Source organism: Phoenix dactylifera, chromosome 8, assembly GCF_009389715.1.
Source record: "Phoenix dactylifera cultivar Barhee BC4 chromosome 8, palm_55x_up_171113_PBpolish2nd_filt_p, whole genome shotgun sequence".
NCBI classification, from domain to species: domain Eukaryota; kingdom Viridiplantae; phylum Streptophyta; class Magnoliopsida; order Arecales; family Arecaceae; genus Phoenix; species Phoenix dactylifera.
The window spans coordinates 20,515,045-20,533,817 of NC_052399.1; the positions used below are offsets into that span (position 1 = coordinate 20,515,045).

Here is an 18,773-nt window from a genome sequence, read left to right on the forward strand (position 1 = left end):
TCTCTCATGATTCTTTTTGTTGTCGTTGCTGATGCTGTTGTTGTGTTGGAACTTCTTCGTTGCAAGATAATGGTGGATCCAGATGCCCCAAATCCAAGCAATCCGACGTCAAGAGAGCACTTGCACTGGTGAGCTCCGACCGTTTACATGCTGGCTGATGAGCCGCCCAAACTGTTCTTACTTTGAACGTAAAATTACGTGGGGAAGCCCAACGGCTATGCACACGCGTGCAGTATTCTCTGGTACTATAACTAATCTGAGCTGATGGTTTTATAGGATGGTTACGGACATCCCCGGGACAACTGATTCCACTTTCGGTGAGTACGTACGGCTCTTTGGTTTTTTTTGGGCTAAGGACGTATCTTTGGTTTTAAAGAAAGTAGGGCTGCGAACGAGTTTTTCTTTTATGACTCCGGAAAAACCACCGAGACTACGCTAAAATATATGATGCTCGAGTGATGCTCATACATGGTGTGTTTGGGTGGTAGCTTCTTCCCTATCGCCTAACACGGCTCGAGATCAGTTTTTAATCTACGGTACCCCTTTGCCTTTGCTTTCAGTTTCATTTTCTGTTCCTGTACTCGAAAATCCGAGAAGAAACATGAACTAGGCGCCGGGAGAAAATAAAATAATCTATTTTATGATATATTATTTGATAAAGGATCTAATTTAATTGATATATTTTATTTATTCTTGAAATCAATTAAAATGTTGATTTAGGCTTGAACCATGTTTGAGCTCAAACTATAAAGAAAGATTCAATCAAGCAACTGATTTCAACTCAACTTGGGATTACCGTGCCAGATGAAAAGGCTCAGGTTCGGCTCACTTGGAGATTAAGAATGAAGTAGTGGTAAGCTAATCGAGTTTAATTTCCAGGTTAAAAAATAATTCCAAAACCAAGCTCAGTTTTGTTGCTCCCTTAATGAGCTAGCACTAGCAGAACCCAATTCCAACCCAGCCACGTCCGCTCAAATTAGCATTAGAACTTGGTGCCAAACCCGCGCCCAGAATTCACATCTAGATAAGGCTAAAGCAACCTAGACCAAACACCAATCTCGATCTTTGTCGACCATAGAGCTGCCGATGAATTGTTGCTAAATTGACTCTGTGTTTCGATTTTATCAGGCCGGGAGCTCATAGGTTATGAAAGCCCAAGACCGGTGTCAGGGATCCACCGGATTGTGTTCGTTCTATTCCAACAGTTAGGCAGAGAAAGTGTGTTTGCTCCCGCGACGCGGCAAAACTTCAACACCAGGAGCTTTGCAGGGGAACACTATCTGGGGCCACCGGTTGCTGCTGTCTACTATAATTGCCAGAGGGAATCTGGCTCCGGCGGTAGAAGATTCAGATGAGAATAATGATGTCATGGAGCCATGTTATAGATTAGTTAACTAAAAATCCTGCCGTCTATGTATTGGATGCAACCTATCAAGCAAACATCAAATAAATATCCCGAGCTAGTGTATCTGGCTGCTTATTTAAGCGTCAAGGCCCAAACAGAACCTGGAGTATGCTGCATCGAAGTGGAAAAAAAAAAAAAAAATCCAATTCAAGAAAAAAGAAATGAAAACTGAGTAATTCAAAACTTGGTTGTGGCGGCACATAAAAGTTGTCCGCGAAAAAAGTATAAGCTGAAATAGGGCGAAATATCCAGAATCACCCAAAAAAAATTCACAAGATTAGCTGACGCATGCTCTAATAGCATAAATTAGGCATGCTGAATTGAGGCGAATCTAGCAGACCAACATCCAAGATGGATTCCAGAAAATATACAATCAATAAACCATCAAGCCAAGTAGCTTGGCTGTCTGATGCGATGGATCGAAAGGCAAATTTCACATAATAAACACATAATTGCAAATGACACTGCCAACAAAATGAATGAGCACCTCCTTGAACTAGACTTGTCGGTCGAAAAATAAAGTCATCATAGAACAAAGAAAAAAAACGCCCTACTGGGGCTGAGTGTGGCAGAATTATCATCACATCTGTCAATGGCACATCAGTTACCAAGGAGAAGGCAGGGATCTGCTTCTGACCTCTGCAATAGCTGTTTACATGCAGTGTATGTTCAAAAGGGTGAGAAAATACCAGAATACCTTTAGGGTTGCATTCACCTGATAAATTATGAGAATAACCGGAGAAAATTGCTTGCATATGCCATTGGCTTCACATCCGGGTGCGGCTGCAAATTTTGACAAAATGGTCATCAGCATACATGTAAGCAATATGACAAAAGGAAAAAAAAGGAGCAGAATTGAGACAGCTTGCACGGATGCACATGTTTGAAAAACATTTGAACAGCTACAACAGTAAAAACACCACCTGACCAAAATCAGCTATGGGCCACAAAACAAACGCTGCATGTTAGTTCAAACGAGTTAAAATTCATGTGCAATGCGACCATGCAGTGATACTACAGCGACAGACAAAATCCTTTTGGCAGATATGGAGGCTATGCGCCCAACAGGGTTTAAGGCCTGGATGTAACTTGCAAATATGAATGTGTCCTGTGCTGCAACTTGCATGGTCTACGGTGTCAATTTTTAGCCACACTTACCTGTGCTTGCATATGACTGTACCAGTGTGTGTGCATTGAAGAGAAATAGTTTCAGTGTGCACGAAGAAGGGGCATAGAACAATGAAATTTTTGGCTCCATAAAGCAACAAGCATTAGTAATTTATAGTTGAAAGAAACAGCCTTCAGAATATAGTTAAAACCTACCACTGCTGAAAAAGAAACAATATCTGGCTTCAGTTCTGGGGCTGCGAAGCGTATGAATGCACCTTTGTTGCCCATCTGTATCAAGGTAGAAAATGATCTTCATATCTAAATTAAAAATAACTAGTCACAAGATAGGGAAGTTAAGATGTCAAAACACAGACAACAGTTTAGACAAAAATTACTACAAAAATAAAGATTAGAGAAGTAGTAAAACCCAAAGTTCATTGAAGCCCACTTGTTGCAAGAAGTGGAGATATCATAGACGTTTCTGAAGTTCCTGAATGATTTAATTCATAGAACCTCAAAGAAGATGACCAGCTAAGACATGAACACAAACAACAACAATCAATTATACCCTCACAAAAAGATGCAAAATGCAACTACTACATTGGCCAGCTGTTGGTCTTAAGCATGTTAGGAAGTTCGATAAAAAGAATTTTTTTAAGAACAGAAGAACAGTTTTTCACTGTCACATGAAAGCTTCTTTAGCAAGAACTGGTCATTTTAACACGTTCATGGAAGCATCAATTCATCCATAGCACTCTATCAGAGAACATGTTAAGCTTATTTCTAGCAAACAATGTTTTAGTGGACTGTGGAGAGGCATGGAGAAGTACAATTAATGCAATGGAATTGTTTTAGGGTGCGATGTTCGATGTACAGCATAATTTTTTTTTTTTTTGATTTAAAACACCATCCAAACATCAAGTTCATGGAGGTTTCAATATGGTAAAAACTTCTGAGACGTATGTGTCCTTGCACAGCATATCAAAAGCTTCCACCACTTTTCAAGCAATATTCTTTCATCCCTCTCTATCCAGAAGCTTAACCTTCTGCCATGGCAGTACCAATTCTACCAATTTCCGGGGGTCTTACCCCCATGACGAACTCTTTCAAATGATATCCATATCAGAGTTTCTTTCAGCATCAAGCTTGAATACCCAAACCTAACAAACCAACCTCTTACTCTGGTTGGATGATGACTTTTCCTTCCTGCTATGGCTTTCTTAAAAAAATAAAATAAAATAAAATAACATACTGCCACGGCAACTTGAGTTTTCAATTCAAGGTGCCTTGACTCCTAATTCTGTACTCTTTCTTTAAGCAAAAGCACTAAGGATAAGTACTAAGATTATGCTAACCTACGGTTTTTATTCAGCTTATGGTCCACAAAACTTTCCCCAAACAGAACAAAATTGTATGTCCAATCAAAATATTTACTTTTAATTTTGAAGTGCTTCATCCCCTCTTGTTCTTTAATTGTTAATCATCATCCCTTATGGTTAGATCCATTCCTTCACCACTGTCCTCACTAGTGCACCCTAATTCCCTTTAGTACTCTACTGAACACCTTACCAACCTAGTTTCCAAATATGTACTTCCCTAAGATAAGAAAGCAAGAGGCTAATTGAAGATTAGCATCAAATAAGGGACACAAAATTAATTGGACACTGGCCAAAGATAATGAGAAAGACAAACAGGTTGCTGAAAGTGTATTTTCAGGGAGAGAACGAGGTTCTCGATTCATTTAGGATCTTAATTCTATGCAGTGTATATATCATAATGAAACCCTTCCTAATGGATATTGTTCAAAGATTCAACAATATGCAATTTGCGTATTTTTGCATTTTATTTTTTTTGGAAATGAAAACGCAAGAACTGGAAATGAACTGCTTGTTCCTTTCCAAAATGCTAATCCACTATTATATGTTAATTTCAAAAAATTACACACAGAATTTATCTTTCAAAATATCGAAATAGTTAAGACTAGTCTGATTTCTAACAACTAACATGTTTACTCTCCATCATAACCATTAGTTACTCGAGTCTGCTATAAATGAGACAAATTAAATGCTTCTCCAATCAGCATTAACTAACTCCACTGGTCAGTCTGAAGCACCCATCTTCTTGCATGTTTCATATTGATGGTGCATTACCAAAATCAGGTGATCAATTCATACAGCACATTTGATGCAATGTAGAATCTCTTCTGTGGGACTGCGTGTATGCATGCTCTCTCTCTCTCTCTCTCTCTCTCTCTCTCTCTCTCTCTCTCTCTCTCTTCCTTTTTTTCTTGTTTTTTTTTTCAGGTGTGGGGGAGATGCGTTGGTGCCTACCTCCTTAAAAAAGTTATAGAATAATATGGGCTATGAACAGCGTGCCAAAGCCAACCAAGTCTGCTAAGGAAGCAAGAAGGTTACTTGAGTGGCAAAGAAGCACTTTAAGCGGCAGTACAAATGCCGAGGCTTCGATTTCCATCAAAATTCAAAAATGTGGATTTGAAAAATGCAAGCTTACCTCAAGAGGATTGGTAGAAAATTCATCGGCAAGAATGGCATCTCTTTATAGGAAAAAATGGTTAGAAATATCAACCCTTAGCAGTTACACTAGTGTTAGCTAATTGCTGGTTGTTCTAAGTTATGCAAATTGTAACCATAGACAAACATTTAGTCAAAACATGCTCATCCATTTGTATAAGGGAAATACATAACTTGCAGAATTCATATATTATCTTTCTAGAAGGGTGACAATAAAAAAAAAAGAAAATTATACTGAAATTAGAACGAGACGTATGAATTTATCTTGGGCCCTCCATATTGAATTCTAATCCAACATGCTTGCCTATTGCAGGGTCTAGGGAGGGTCAAATGTACCCAATCTTAATCCGCGCAAGGAGAGGCTGTCTCCATGTTTCGAACTTGTGACATCTAGGTCAAGATGGAGCAACCTTACCATTGTGTCAAGGTCTGCCCTCAGTATGCTTATTCCAAGTATGCACAATTTCAAAGCATCTCAACAAATGGCTTGTTCAGATTCACAACTCATTATGTCACAATGTTCACGTAATGCTTATGGTGTACTGTAACATACCTAGAAATACCTAAGCCCCACTCAAAATCACATTAAAAAATGAAACAATATACAGCATAAATAATGCCCAAGTTGCATGTCCCAAATAGGTCTCTATCTACAATATGTACATGTCACTTCATATAGCCTCTTAGTCATATGCTTCACAATGATTCATAAGGACTTGCCCTAAGGCATGAGATGAATGACGCTCGAATAATTAAATTCAACCAATATGCACATGTATGATCAAGGAGTAAGGACCTAGTCCATGTTAACAATACTGTACCAGACCAGAGAGAGACCGAATCCTAAAGCATCTAAGACCCCTGGTCAATCTAGATCAAGATCATTGCATCAAGACACTTGGGGCGATCTGGCATTCCAGGACACCAATTTTTAATTTTTTCCCCCTCTATGTTCTTGTTTTCAATGGTTGTTTAGGACCAAACATGGACCACACTGGTATCATAAGGACCCAGCCTCAGAACGGGATAGGCCGCAATCAAGATTGAAACCTTTATGCATGATGAAATTGTTAAATCATGACTATTTGCTAAAGAACTTTTTAATTGTCAAAATATGCTAGGTTTTCAGCAGCCATTTTGAGAACCGGTTGCAAATCTTTCTAATAACTTGACATTTTATAGCTTCAACTTGAGATTCAAACCCATAATGTTGGGGCAAGGCACGTAACTAAGGTTACCACAATGTCGAGACAAGGCCAGTAACTAAGGTTTTGAACAATCATAGAAAGGACTACCTTTCTATTAGACATTGGAAATTGATGTAAACTTAAGTCCAAGATCCATTAACTTTGACAGCTTAAAATGTACATTTCTTTCATAAAAGAGTGTTTTCCTAAAAAAAGGTCAAAGAATCAATGAGCAAGAATCCTCCTGTCTATGGAGAATTAAGCAACACCTAATTGTTTCTATCTTCGGGAAGACCTCATATATGAAATCTTAGGATTCTAACACATTACGAGAAATCTTAAAGACCTACATTAGAAACAGACTATCTATCTCAAATAAAAACCCGAAGCTGATATAAAGTAAGCATAAGGATGACATTCTAATCACCTGATCACAATAATTTGGAGCAGAAAATACTGTTATAAGCTTCCCGTCATGTTCGATCTCATAACCCTCATCCTTAACTTCATGGGATCGAACAACAAGATCTGCCAAAAGAGTTTTAAGAATATAAAAAAGATGTTTATCAAAAAGATCTGCCAAAAGATGTTTTAAGAATATTGGAGGGCGACTTACCAAGATTATTTTCTTCTATGAATTTCTTTGTCACATCTGCACCAAAGGAAAGACCCACACCTCGCTTGCTGGGGCCTCTACCTAGTTGAGGCTGCGGGTCGCTCCAAAGCAATTCACACATAATACCTGATAAGGAAATCACCATAAATGTCATTAAACGGTAACAAAAGTCATGATTAACAGATACAAAATGACATATAGGTCTTTAAGAAAGGGAAGCTGAATCTACATTGTCAAATCAAGGAAGTGGTGTAGCAAAATACATAACTCTGCATAATTGCAGCATGAATGATCTTCTTTCTTGGTATCATCAAATTAAACTCAACTAGAGGCAATTTACTACTAGATGAGTGAAGTGGTGGTGGACAGAAAACTTGAGAAAGCTTGCATTTGGCATGGCCATATACAAAGCATTCCACACAAATGAGGTGGATAATAAGGACTGTCACTTACGGTCACTGTGATGTCTAATATCGAAATACAACCAAAGATTTCTAAAAGCTAAATACATAGCCATGCTATTGAAAGATTATCATTTTCGGACATAAGGACCTCTGTCTTAAAATAATATGGTATGTCTCAGCACAAAAAACAGGAACTGTAGATTTTTTGTTACGCAATTGTCAAGTAAATCAATTTCATGGTAGGCAAAGGGGAGAGCATAAAAGGAACAAAATCCAAAAAATGGCCTGATATATGACAATATAGTGGAAAAATCACCACATACATGAATTTTTTTCGAACCATGTAAAAAAGACCGAGTAACAAGAAAATAGTAGCTTTTTACCGGTTAAGCATGAAACAGTGAAAGTACAGACTTGTAAGTATTTCACCCATTAATTATTAAGAATTGGATGTTTTAAACAAGAAATACTTGCAAAATACCTTCTTCAGGAGGCTCACAGAAACGATCAATTGCTCGTATATCAGAGAGCTTCACACCATCAACACTAAATAATCCTCCATGAACTACAAAGATCTTGCCATTTATGACATGAGCCAAAGGTAAACAACAAAATACTTCTGCGAAGAGTTCAACAAATGTTTCACTCAACTTTGACCTGACCTCTCCCTCAAAACCATAAATCTTGTTCATACTCTTACTTTCATGGTTTCCTCTCGAAAGATACATAGCTGTAAAATTTTCAAAAAGCCAATTATGAAGACTAACCATAAAGGTAACTTGCATATAGAAACTAAAAATGTCTCGTTGTGTTCAACATCTAATAAAAGTTAAGTGCCAAACTACCATGAAGCAAATTAAGAAAAAATGATGATAACCTTGGAGATTAACAAAGATGCAGAAAATTATCATATGAGAACAATGCTATTACAGTTTCAGATGCTAATAACCTTAAATAAAGAAATATCAGCACCATAATGGTGACTCAGAAATGAAAACATATTATGGAAAACAACACTGACTTACAACAGTAGCAATTTGCATCTCATAAATGTCAAAAAAGGATAAAATTTTTATGATACAACAAATTTTAAGTGCCGCTAATCAAACTAGGTATTAGAATTAGAAGCAACCTAAACATAAAGGTTTATGTCTACGGTGGCATCTAACTACCCAAGTACAACTAGTGTCCAAACAACCACCAAAACATAAACAAAATCACTAAATTATGCTACCATGTTTCATAACATATAGACAGTAACATATTTTTACAAAGAAAAAAAACATGAAAAGTATACATAACTTACAGAACTGTGTTCAAATATATGCAACACACATACAAGATATCTACCTTCATAAATTTAGTAATTTTATTATGAACAGCCAGTTTCACACCTGAGAATTTAAAAAACTAGTCACTTAATAGAAATAGGCTTAAAATTCAGTGGGAGGAGTTAGAACAAAAGGTGGCAAGAGAGCGTGCACATCCTGGTGCTTAATCCTTGTTTCTGCAATATTTGAATCTCTGTTTCAGCTATTGGTTCATGCAACTCACTTAAGCTTACTCGAAGTTGGAAAGGTATGGTACCCGCAGGATGCACCAGGACACGCTGGGACATGAATCCTTGGTATGAAAGTTCAGGCCTACTTGGAGTAACCTCCGATGAGTTAAATCAAGTCATAAACCCAAAATTATACATACTTATTGTGCATCAACCATTTTACATCAGATCTCAGCCACCATCCTAATGATTTTTCATCAGTCTGCTGATTGCCAGTGGGAAAAGAAGTGGTCACAATCTAGACAAACTATATGATAAGGAACGCAACAGATAGAACAGGAACAGAACGATGCAGTATTTGCATGTCAATATGTAAAAACTCTTTTGTAGCATCAGCATGTAATCTTCAACTGCACTGGTTTCTTAAACTTCTGCATTCGAATGCACGTTATGACCGTCTAACCTTCTTTTGCATAAAATAGCACTTAAAATTCTCGCAGGTACGGGTCATATCATGAAAACCAAAAACAAGACAAACTGTTTAATAAAACAGAAAGGAATACCTGTGGGACACATGCACTTGAATGCAAACAGTGTGAGAATAACTTCAACAGAGAATGATCCTCTGTCCACAAAGTCCCCATTGAAAAGGTAAGGGTTTTCCTCCGAGGGAAGTCCATTGAGCTCAAAAATATTTAGGAGATCAAAATACTGCAAACATTTAGAATAGAGAACTTTAGATGTTTGAAACAAGCATAATATTGCAAATCGAACAATAAAAGAAACAAGCAAAGTTCTTGATAGTATAAGACTGTCAAGTCAGCTACGCAAATGGAAGAGATCCACAAAGACTCAGGCGCACAACTTGAGGTTCGCCATAGAAATTGAGGCTACGATACAGACAAATTATTTTGTCCAGTGATCATTGAATAGGTGCAGGCTACTCAAGGATCAAAGGTGATGCCTCTAGCTCCAATGCTGCTGAAGCATCTACCTGGAAAAGGATGTGTCCAGGCTTATAGAGTCCTATACCCATTCCTGAAACCACGTCTGAATGCCTTAGTGGCAATGCCTTTCAACAAAATCAACCAGTGAGATGATCAGAACTGATTTATTGCATTGCAAGCATATGTTGTGATGCATCTCAAGGATTAGGGAGAAGAAAATAAGTGAAGGATTCGAGATAACAATTAAAAAAAAAGAGAGGAGAGCATTAAGTTAGCATGAAGATATAAGAGGAAAGGCATGCAGACTTAGTGAGCAACCTGAATGCCCCTCCTTTTATTATTTAAGCTAGAGCATTGCCCCCTTGCTATCAACTGACAAAATATAATGAGAGTATGAGACTATAGGTAAGGTCACATAAGCGGGAACATGAAGAAATTGAGCAGTCTATCATGACCACTTAATAAAGCTACACTCCTAATTATAAACTGGCAACCATGCCCCTAGAAAGGTCAGCCTACAACAGATAGTGAAATGTGATAAGTTGGTACTACAAGTTAGGTTTGAAACTATTAAATAACAATAACAATCAGCAGCAAAGTTGCATATAAATCAACCTAAGAAAACTCTCAAAATGAAGAAACATGATAAAACGAGTTAAAAATTTGGCAGAGAACTAGGCTAACAAATGTTGACCAAATGGTCCGTGTGGATATAGTTTGATACAGGGACTTGGGGATCTGAATGTGATCATATCTTGGCTTTCAACATGGCAGCTTTGTTGATCAAATGCCTTGCAGCATTTATGACCGTTTACTTCATACTTAATAAAGAAAAGATCGAAATCAACAAATTTAAGGTAACCTTTCAAGCAGGAGCATGTAAAGTGGTATATACTATGACAAAAGTAGACTTGCCTTCCCAGGAGTATCAATGAACATGTCAGCGACTTGTTCCTTTGTTTGGCAAATGAACAACTATCTTAACCTCAACTTTTCATAAATAAAATGGCCACCTGATTTGACACGCTTAATACTTTTATGACACAAAATGGAAGGCTGTGTCATACCCCCTTTATCATCATAATACAAATTCCTAGAACCTTTGCTAGTGAAATCCATCTCGACGAGCAGTTCTTTTGACCAGGCTAATTCAATTATCTGAAAGAACCCAATATTCAGCTTCTGCACGAAATCCTCTGACGAGGCTCTCCTTAATCTTCCATGCTACAAGGTTATCCCCAACAAAGCTACAATAGTTGGTGAGTGATCTATCTAGTAAAGAATGTGTTAATCTGCGCTGGAGTAACTGGACATCCTTGCATTCATAAAAATGCAACAACTATTACACGAGATACTTAGGATCTAAAACTCAAAGTCATCAGTTAAGATCCTTGGGAATTCACTGGTATAGTCAATAGTGCTTTTCACAATTGGAGTTTCCCATAGTTTTAATCCCATATTCTAGTCCAAATGTATGAACATAATCTCCTCCTCAAAATTAAAAAGGAACATGCTTAAACTACAGGTGCTTAAACAGATAATTTCAGACCTGAGTGTTTGGAGAAAAGAAAAAGTATGGCCTATGGCATTCGAAGATTCAATATATCTGGTTTGATGATGGAAACAAGAAGCCAAATAATTGGAGCCCAATGTGCTATCAGTGGGCTCAAGTGAGTACAACAGCAAAAAGCTCAAGATTCGCAGATTAGTAGTTGTTCCGTTCTGAATGCAAGTGATTTTTTCCCTTTTTTACTTAAAAGGCACAAATGCTGATATCTGATAATACAAATACCTCCATAAAGCATGAATGGAAATACTGGAACAATCTGATTGGGGGCGGGGGGAGGAAAAGAGGGCTCAACATATTACATGGAGTAGCATGATTTTCCAAATAAAAGGAACCAAAATTGTTCAGATAAGAACATAAAATAGCTGGTGAATGGCAGCTTGTCCCGGTGGTCACATTCCTTTGTTTAGCAACCAAAGGTTGTGGGTTGCAGCCTTAGCTGGTGCATTCCCAAGTATTTAGGTATGGCTATTATAGTACAGGTCGATCTCCTTCCCTTTCTCACCAAAAAAAAAAAGATAATAAAATGGCTGAGTTGAACTGTTTAAAATGGAGAAATGTTACATAGCTACCTGGCCATGCACATCACCACAAACTGTGAAATGATGACCATCTGGAACAGTGATATCAACAAGAGCCGGCATAGCCCCCAACATCTCCCTGGCTTGTAAGACAATCTGATATGCATACCTAAACAATAGATGCAATTAATTGATTTAAATAGAAGAACTAAAGAATGGAAGGAAAAGAAATTGATAGCTTAGTACATAAGTACTATTACTATGAGCAAGAACCTTTTGTGTAAGCATTTCTGGTTCCTAAAATCTTCCATCATCTTCTTCACAAAATCCAAAGTTACCACTTCGCCCTCTATTCTTGCTCCAGTATAGTGTGGCTCCACATCTGTTAATAGATAACATTTCCATACATCATGTGAAAGCATGTCAGAATGACTTTAAAAAAGATATTATCCATTTTAAAACTGCTTTTAGGTTGATGTTATCATTTATTACTATTTTGGGCAAGAGATTATTATGTTTTATGGTGCCTACTGCTGCACAGTTCTTAATCAACACACAATTTCAACAATAAACTGACTGAGAGACATGCATACCGATACAAGCACACATATCCACACACAAGCACGCAAGCCTGTGCAAGATAAGTACAAAAGGATAGCACCATATAAAACTAACAAAACACCTAGAGTTTCTTCCATCAAAAAGTACAAATTGACAAGTTTGGCAAAAAAAAATGACAATATGTTAGACCTGCCGTATATCTAATAAGCCTACCTAAGCTTACCCATAAGATTTCTCCAGGAATATAAATTCTCAAATGCGTAGGCACAAACAATTGCTTGAAGTTTCTTCAAACACTCCTAACACAACGCCTCCCATCCTTTACGATCGCAGTAATATAAATACCAAAATGCACCATCTTACCATCCAAATTTTATTATGGCCGATGGAGAAAGATATATCAAATCGCAAAGACTATCTTGGACTCTGTTCTAACAAGAAACAAATTTGTATTGTCTAAGGATTTCACTGCACAGCAGTGAGGCCAAAGGCCCTTTTTTATGGATTAAATTACAAACATTCAAACAAAGGATTTTTTCCTAAAAAGAATCTATTCCAAAAGGCTATTTCAACTGAGAATATTTATATTAGTTTAAAAACAAAGTATTCCAAAATTTCATATATAATTTACCTATTTTTCCGCTATAAAAGAGAAAAAAAAAAGTGGTGGACAGGTTTCCAACAAAGGCATGTAAAAACAGAAAGGGAATGTAAGCAGGAATATGCAAAGCCAAAAATTCGTATATAAAAGCCAGGCAGGCATCTGACAACAACATGATTAGTACAGATAATACCTATACAACGAAAATCTATAGATTCTGCAACAGAGCGTCTCGCGGACTCATGGACAGCAATTGCTTCTTCAAATCGAAGCTTCTGGACAGCCTTTTCACATTCTTTCAACTTCTTTGAAGCATCCGGATCACTTGGACAAATTTTTTTCACCTAAGACAACTAGAAATGTTAAGAAAAATGCTTCTAGTACATTCAATAAAATGAAGAAATACAAATCTTTGTACAATTAAAAAAATAAGAAATGACGATCTAAATTTATATAGCATAAAATGACCAAGCATTTATTAGCATAAGAAATCAAAAGTCGTGTCACATATAATGATGCTTCTGGATAATGTGCGGTCAAGAGGTTGCATATGGGCAATTAAGGATATAGCTGAGTTAATTACATAAACTTGATCTTCAACAGTAGAAGATTCTAAGCTTAACCAATAAACAGATATGAAAGACAAACACATGAAATTGGCATGTATAGTTACTAATATGCCAACTTCCAATGTTATTTAAATTACAAAATCCGTAAAAAATCATAGGAATCCTTTGTTGGCACATTCACAAGAATAAATAAGATCGGTAAGGGGGAAATGAGAGAGGAAAAAGGTAATTTGCACTTCTTGTCACTTAAAATTATGTACTACTCACTGCAACCTACTTGAGATGATATTTTAGTGCCCCATCAATCAATTCCAATATCTCTGCATAGGCAAACTGGATATTTAAGGACCACTTCTGTCAGTACATTAGATACATTTATAGCATATGCAGTCCAGCTAAGATTGGAGCATTCATCAATCTTTTTTTCTCTAACCATTAATTTTCTGAACTTGGCCTGGATTTATTCAAACATGTGAATTGAATGACCTTCAGTCTCATGCATACACAACATCACGAGATGTCCATTTGACAGCTTAAATATAGGTCAGAGACTACAATATAGGAACAATGTGGAAAAAACCAAACATTTTTAATTGCTTAGATGTCTGTTCTGCATGTGTGTGTGTTTGTCTATCCATCCATACTTCTAAACATCAAGCATATAAGGTTATCAGATTCATCCTATAATGAAATGAATCAGGCTTAAACATGCCTGTTGAAAATCTTTCAAAGCTTCCTTGAACTTCCCCATGGCGAGATATGCTGCACCCCGTCTATAATAACCCTGTCAATAAATTTTCAAGTTACCCATTTGAGAGTCCATACATAAGTATATAAAATATAGAACTTTATGATTTCCTTACCTTTGAATATTTAGGATCAAGCTCAATTGCTTTTGTTGCATCCTGGATAGCGCTACCATATTCCTCACGTTTGGTGTGTGCAAATGCACGATTTGCCCAATATACCGCATTGAGACCATTTAATTCGATAGCTTGACTATACAACTCTATGGCTTGGGAGAACTTGTTGGCTGAATGAAGGAACAAGGGAGATAGATCATAAGGTAATAATGCTGGGATTGCTGGTAAAACACCTTTCAATTATCACACCAAAAAAAAAGATGCACAGGATATGTTGATGTTTCCAATATCCAGAATTATATGTAGATAGCAACAAATAAAGACAACTCTCTAGTAAAATATATGTTTTTCTTTCCTCTTCATGCATCGATCTTCTCCATGCACTGCTCCCTACTTCACTATTACAACAACCCTCAATCTTGATATATTTTATTAATACCAAGAACTTTTTATTTCCACTTAATTACCACCAGCTAAAGGCCTAAAAGTTTTACCTCAATGAATGATGTCTGCAAAACATCATAAACATGGTCAATTTATATTCTAGAACATTTATAATCGAATTAATGTCCCCATACCCAAGGCAGTCTAGTACACAGAGTCCCACCATTGTGGGGTCTTAGGAGGGTCGGATGTATCCAGTCTTATCCCCGCATGCAAAGAAGTTGTTTCCATGGTTCCAACTCGTGATACCTAGGTCACAATGAAGCAACATTGCCATTCCGCCAATGCTCACCCTTAATAACCCCATATTACAATTTATTAAATTATTTTACATAATCACATAGTTGAGTATAGTCAAACGAATGATATTAAAGTAGACCTTATCTAAAGGTTTGATACACATCTTTGCCCCCAACATACATGGAGAGATGCATTGGCAAAATAATCTAGCAATTAGAGTGTTAGAGCATAGAGACCAGATAAAAAGTGCTCACAACTAGAAAGCACACATATCGTGCACACAAACAACACAAGCATGCACAACACCCACCCACTCACCTGCACACATACACGCACACATTTACAGCTCAAAGTTTAGAAGATGCTCATGATATTGCCAGGAAAATGATGTATCTCTGATGATATCTAAAATCCAAACCTCCATTACAAAGCCCATAATATGACAACAACATCAGTACTCACAATTACCTTTGAATGCGTCGTTAGCTAAGAGCTTGATTTCTTCTGCTCGTTCAATATTTGGATTTGCATTTTCAACCATACTGGTCATCTGGAATTATGCTTCTTCTAAGACTTCAATATATCAAATAACAAGTTTCATAGACAACTTCACCTGTTAGAATATATTGGGGATCACATTTAATGAGCTAAATCAGGAAAAAAAACAAGTACACTTACAGCAGGAAAAAGGCACAAGTAAATGTAAATTATTTAACATAGAAGCACGCAATGAAGAAGGATATTTATAATCCTAGGAGACAGAACAGCCCACATAAAAATCATATTGAAGATTATCAAAGCCATTGTTAATCTTGATATGCTCAAACCCATAGGAAGATAACACTAAATAGCAGGGTCAGGAAGCTCGTCGCTTTACTTATTTCCAGCTAATTATGTTCCAGATATGAAAATGCTAAAAGCAATCCCTAGAATGACTACAAGTATTGAAGGATCAAGAACTAATAGCAATAAGCAAGGGTTTGGTAGGTGACAAGATGAAAGCAGCCTGTCCAGCAACAATTCCAACACCTCAATGGACATAATATGTGCCACGAAACTGAGAATAACTCATCTTGATACTTGGAGTATTGACTGTGAGTAGAAAATATAATTAAGAAGTGGGTTGGTATTAGCCATTTTATATAATCCAGTAAAGCAAGGCAAAAGGCTAATGCGACCGATCATGGGCTTGGTTAATACTACAAACAGAAGCAAAAGTACTGGTGGATAGATATTACAGCTGGGCAATGGAAAAAGAAAGAAAACGATCAAAAAGCAAAAGAAATTAGCACTGCACAAAAATAAGTAGCATTCAGCATGCATGCGTGCGCATGCACACACACAAACACACACACACACACACAAACACACAAAAAAAAAAAGAATGCTCAAATAATAGAGGTTAGCTACTGGCAGTGCTGAATTGGGAAAGACATAGAAACAGAGAGCTCAAAAAAAATTAGGCTTTGAAAGGCTAGGAAGTGTTCGTCTACAATAATGTAGAATACTATAAACTTATAGGGAGATGCTATTTTGATTTCTGCATTCCAGATAAATGCTATAAGAACTCAGATAACACTAACAACAACAGCAGTAATAAGTTACTCGATATGAGATGCAGTGTAAGGGCATGAGCATGATCCTGGAGCAGTTGATTATCCTAGGTTTTGCCCTTTAGACACCAAACATTAAACTTGCTATGCATCAAAAAGATTTATATCTTAGAGCTGTTTGAGCACCAAAGAAATAACATTAGATTGACACAGCTTCTTCATCAATTACCCAGCAAGTTTTATTACAACAATTTGAGGCCAACCGTGCTAAGGCTTGAATGGTGCAAACAATTTCAAAATTTTTTCAGACACGTTCCTCAATGTTAGCCTTAATTGCCTCTTGGTAGCTATTAATGCATACAATAAATACCTAGAAGATGAAAAATTGAAAGAAAAAAAAAAGAGGACCTGGATTAAGGTCCCTGATTCCTTGTATCAAGATTTTAGATATTGCTGGCTTGATAATCATGCAAAGCACCTGACATTAATTTCTGAAAAAGAATCACTTTTATGGTTGAGGATAAAAGCTTCGAACTTTTTTAAGTTGATCCTGCTGGTGTTGATCGCTGGTGAGTATAAAAGATGGTGTTGTATATTCATGGTATTACATTGCTGTCGAAATGCATACTGGAATATAAGGGATTCTTAATAGATGGCATTGTTTAATTATTCTTGGAATAAAGCATTTCATCGAGAGGCAATGGGAACAGGAAAAAGCTGCAACTTATTGAGAATCAGATAATTACTAGTAAGAACACACCAAGTTTACTCAAAGAGGACGCTTACTCAACATCAGATTGTAAGGTTACTTCAGTAATCAAGAAAACAAACTCAATCAATTGAAGATGAAGATGCACACCAACTTCCCTCCTTTTTTTAACCTTCTCTCCAGACATCTCAAGAAGCCAAAAGAAACAGGTATCAAGAACCTTACGATCACAAATTCTAACCTCGGTAAGCGCTAAAATCCCAGTGAAACATGACATAATAAAGATCAAACATTGGCTAGAATTGGAAACACGAGAAAAACGATCAAAGAAAGTAGGATCTAGGGTTTCAATCCTTTATCTAAAACACGCGGCGGGAGAAGAGAAAAAGATTAACCTCTCAGAGTCGTGCGGGCTTCAGCGGTGGCAGCTAGCCCGCACTGTAAAGAATGCGCGCCAATACGATTTTTCGATGTAGAGGAGTCTAGGGTTCTTCTGGTTTGCCAGAAGGATCGAGGGTTTCGGCGAGGACGAGACCACCGTGGAGCGGAATTCTTAGGGTTTAGGGTTCCGGGGACAGAGGGGAATAGGGAGTGGTGCACGGAGATTGAGAACCAGAAGAATTGTGGTGCGGGTCGCGTCGATCTTTGCCTCACATTTACAAGTCGCCGCTTGACTGGATCTAAAAAGATCCGACGGCACACAGCGGACCCGCACTCCGCCCCCAAACCGGGCAATGGAGGATGTTTAAGAAACGGAGTTTATATATACGTATAATGGTAACCGATACGTGCAATCCGAAAAACGTTCAAAAAAATAAGGATGAAAATGATAAAATATATAAATTATATTAAAAAATTAAATTTTAGAGAAGTTCAATACGCTAAAAATTAGGGATTAGAAATGGATGGATAGAGTATTTTTTTTCCTCAAAAATAAATTCCTACTAGTTTGGGGTGATAGAGAGTTTAAAGATAGTGAAATAAATAACAGCATGGTAATCATATTTTCTTAAATATTTATCAATAAAAAACTAAAAAAATTCTAGCTACAAAATCTGATAAATGGAATATAAAATGAAGTATTGGATAATATAGTGTATATATAGAAAGATATTTTTTTAATAAACTTGAGAGATGGGTTAGGCCCAAACCTGATATTTTTTTGCTGAATGACAAGGACCAAAATCATGGTTAACATCATGCAAAATTGAACCATCATACTTTGCTTTATATAGGAGTTGATGTATATGGGTCTAACATTAGCTAAATTAGACCTAGCCTTAGTCAGACATGTTTAATAATCGAGTCAAGTTAGAGCTAGGTATTTAATTTCAAGCCAAACTCAAGATGTACACAAACAACTTGTTTAAAAGATCAAATAAGAGCTTGAGATTAATTAAGACTTTCATTTACATAATCTAGAGTAACAATTTTGATCATATTT

At 36.9% G+C, this 18,773-nt stretch overlaps 2 protein-coding genes across 2 annotated transcripts in view; one reads left to right on the forward strand and one right to left on the reverse strand.

Moving 5' to 3' along the window:
- Nucleotides 1-1,906, forward strand: part of LOC103708701 (protein HEADING DATE 3A-like) — a 2,224-nt gene extending 318 nt beyond the window's left edge. Inside the window, exons 2-4 of the mRNA XM_008793761.3 lie at nt 67-128; nt 277-317; nt 1,129-1,906. Coding sequence (XP_008791983.1) covers nt 67-128; nt 277-317; nt 1,129-1,355 — 330 coding nt within the window. The 3' untranslated portion in view covers nt 1,356-1,906. The remainder of the gene's footprint in view (nt 1-66; nt 129-276; nt 318-1,128) is intronic.
- Nucleotides 1,760-18,039, reverse strand: LOC103708712 (serine/threonine-protein phosphatase 5). Its single transcript, XM_008793771.4, has 13 exons — nt 17,725-18,039; nt 15,536-15,680; nt 14,384-14,553; nt 14,233-14,304; nt 13,145-13,295; nt 12,063-12,171; nt 11,841-11,958; nt 9,318-9,465; nt 7,735-7,983; nt 6,850-6,975; nt 6,661-6,761; nt 2,729-2,803; nt 1,760-2,188 (listed from the first exon to the last, which is right to left on the reverse strand). Exons 2-13 carry the CDS (start codon nt 15,615-15,617, stop codon nt 2,129-2,131), a joined length of 1,461 nt encoding a protein of 486 aa, XP_008791993.1. The 5' UTR covers nt 15,618-15,680; nt 17,725-18,039; the 3' UTR covers nt 1,760-2,128.
- Between the last annotated feature and the right edge of the window lie 734 nt (nt 18,040-18,773).